At 56.3% G+C, this 1,117-nt stretch overlaps 1 protein-coding gene across 1 annotated transcript in view; it reads left to right on the top strand.

Annotated features, from left to right (window-relative positions):
- LOC125488200 (ras and Rab interactor 2-like) overlaps nt 1-1,019 on the top strand; it is a 2,928-nt gene extending 1,909 nt beyond the window's left edge. Inside the window, exon 3 of the mRNA XM_048621123.1 lies at nt 225-1,019. Coding sequence (XP_048477080.1) covers nt 225-593 — 369 coding nt within the window. The 3' untranslated portion in view covers nt 594-1,019. The remainder of the gene's footprint in view (nt 1-224) is intronic.
- The last annotated feature ends 98 nt before the right edge of the window (nt 1,020-1,117 follow it).

Below are 1,117 nucleotides of genomic sequence, written 5' to 3' on the forward strand. Positions count from 1 at the left end.
CTGAGTACTCCCTGGTCTTCTTACTTCTTCCAGAGTACATCGCCTCATGTTTACCAGGGTAGCCACACACGCACTGGCTCTCTGTCTCTGGATTGATAAACGAGAGGGAATACCACTAGGCCTTCGCCCTCCCCACCTGTGCCTTGTCGATGGTCGACAGGCCTTTTGGGAGCCTGGGTCGCTGTGGTGATGGCTCCTGGTCTAAATCCAGCTTTTCTCCTCAGAACTTCCTGCGTGTGGCCTACCACGACCCAGGCAACGGCTGCACAGCCAAGACGCTGGTGGTGAGGCCATGTGAGACAACAGAGGAGGTGTGCCGGCTCTGTGCCCGCAAGTTCAAGGTCCAGAGTCCTGCCGAGCACGGGCTCTTCCTGGTGGTGGACGACAACTGGAGCCTGCTGCCCCCCGACTCTCGCCCGCAGCAGCTCAAGGCCGGCCTGCAGGGGGGCCGGGAGGCCTCTGACTACTACCACTTTGTCTACAAAGCCGCAGGCCCGGGGAGCACCAGGGGGCTTGCCAAGGCCAAGCTCGTCCGGGACAACGCCATCGACCTGGGGGGAGAGCTCGGGCCCGAGGAGCAGCACCAGGCCTGAACGGGGTGGCTGGGCCTGCTGGTCTCCACGGCAACGGGTAGGCCCGAACTCACAGGAGGCCTCTCTCTGTCTCTGTCTGTGTGTGTGTGTGTGTGTATGGATGGACCTTTCTCCTCTGCACCAGTAACCTCTGAGTGTGTTATGTTGGTGAGGGGGGCAGGGGGAGTAATGATCTTGTGAGGGGAAGGGAGAAGAACAGAAATGGAGGGAGAGAATGGCCTGATGTAGGCCTGGATCTTGCTTGAAGTCCAAAATACTAATAATCCCGTGTAATTCTGACCCCATTGGGCCCTCTGTGTTACAATTCCAAGTTGTAGCATGAGGGGGTGTTGGGGGGTGGGTGCATCTCTATTTAAACCATGTGATATATGTTATATCTAAGATTTATTTTATCAATACATCAAGAGCTGGTCTCAAACAAACTCCTGCCTGCATTCTACTGCCTCCTTTGTGCTGCTGGTTTTGACTGAAATGAAATGCCTGACCCTGTAGACAGCAGGTTTTTTTCGGGGGTGGGGGGTGGG

Source organism: Rhincodon typus, unplaced genomic scaffold (genome assembly GCF_021869965.1).
Source record: "Rhincodon typus isolate 14 unplaced genomic scaffold, sRhiTyp1.1 hic_rhity00000061, whole genome shotgun sequence".
Classification (NCBI taxonomy): domain Eukaryota; kingdom Metazoa; phylum Chordata; class Chondrichthyes; order Orectolobiformes; family Rhincodontidae; genus Rhincodon; species Rhincodon typus.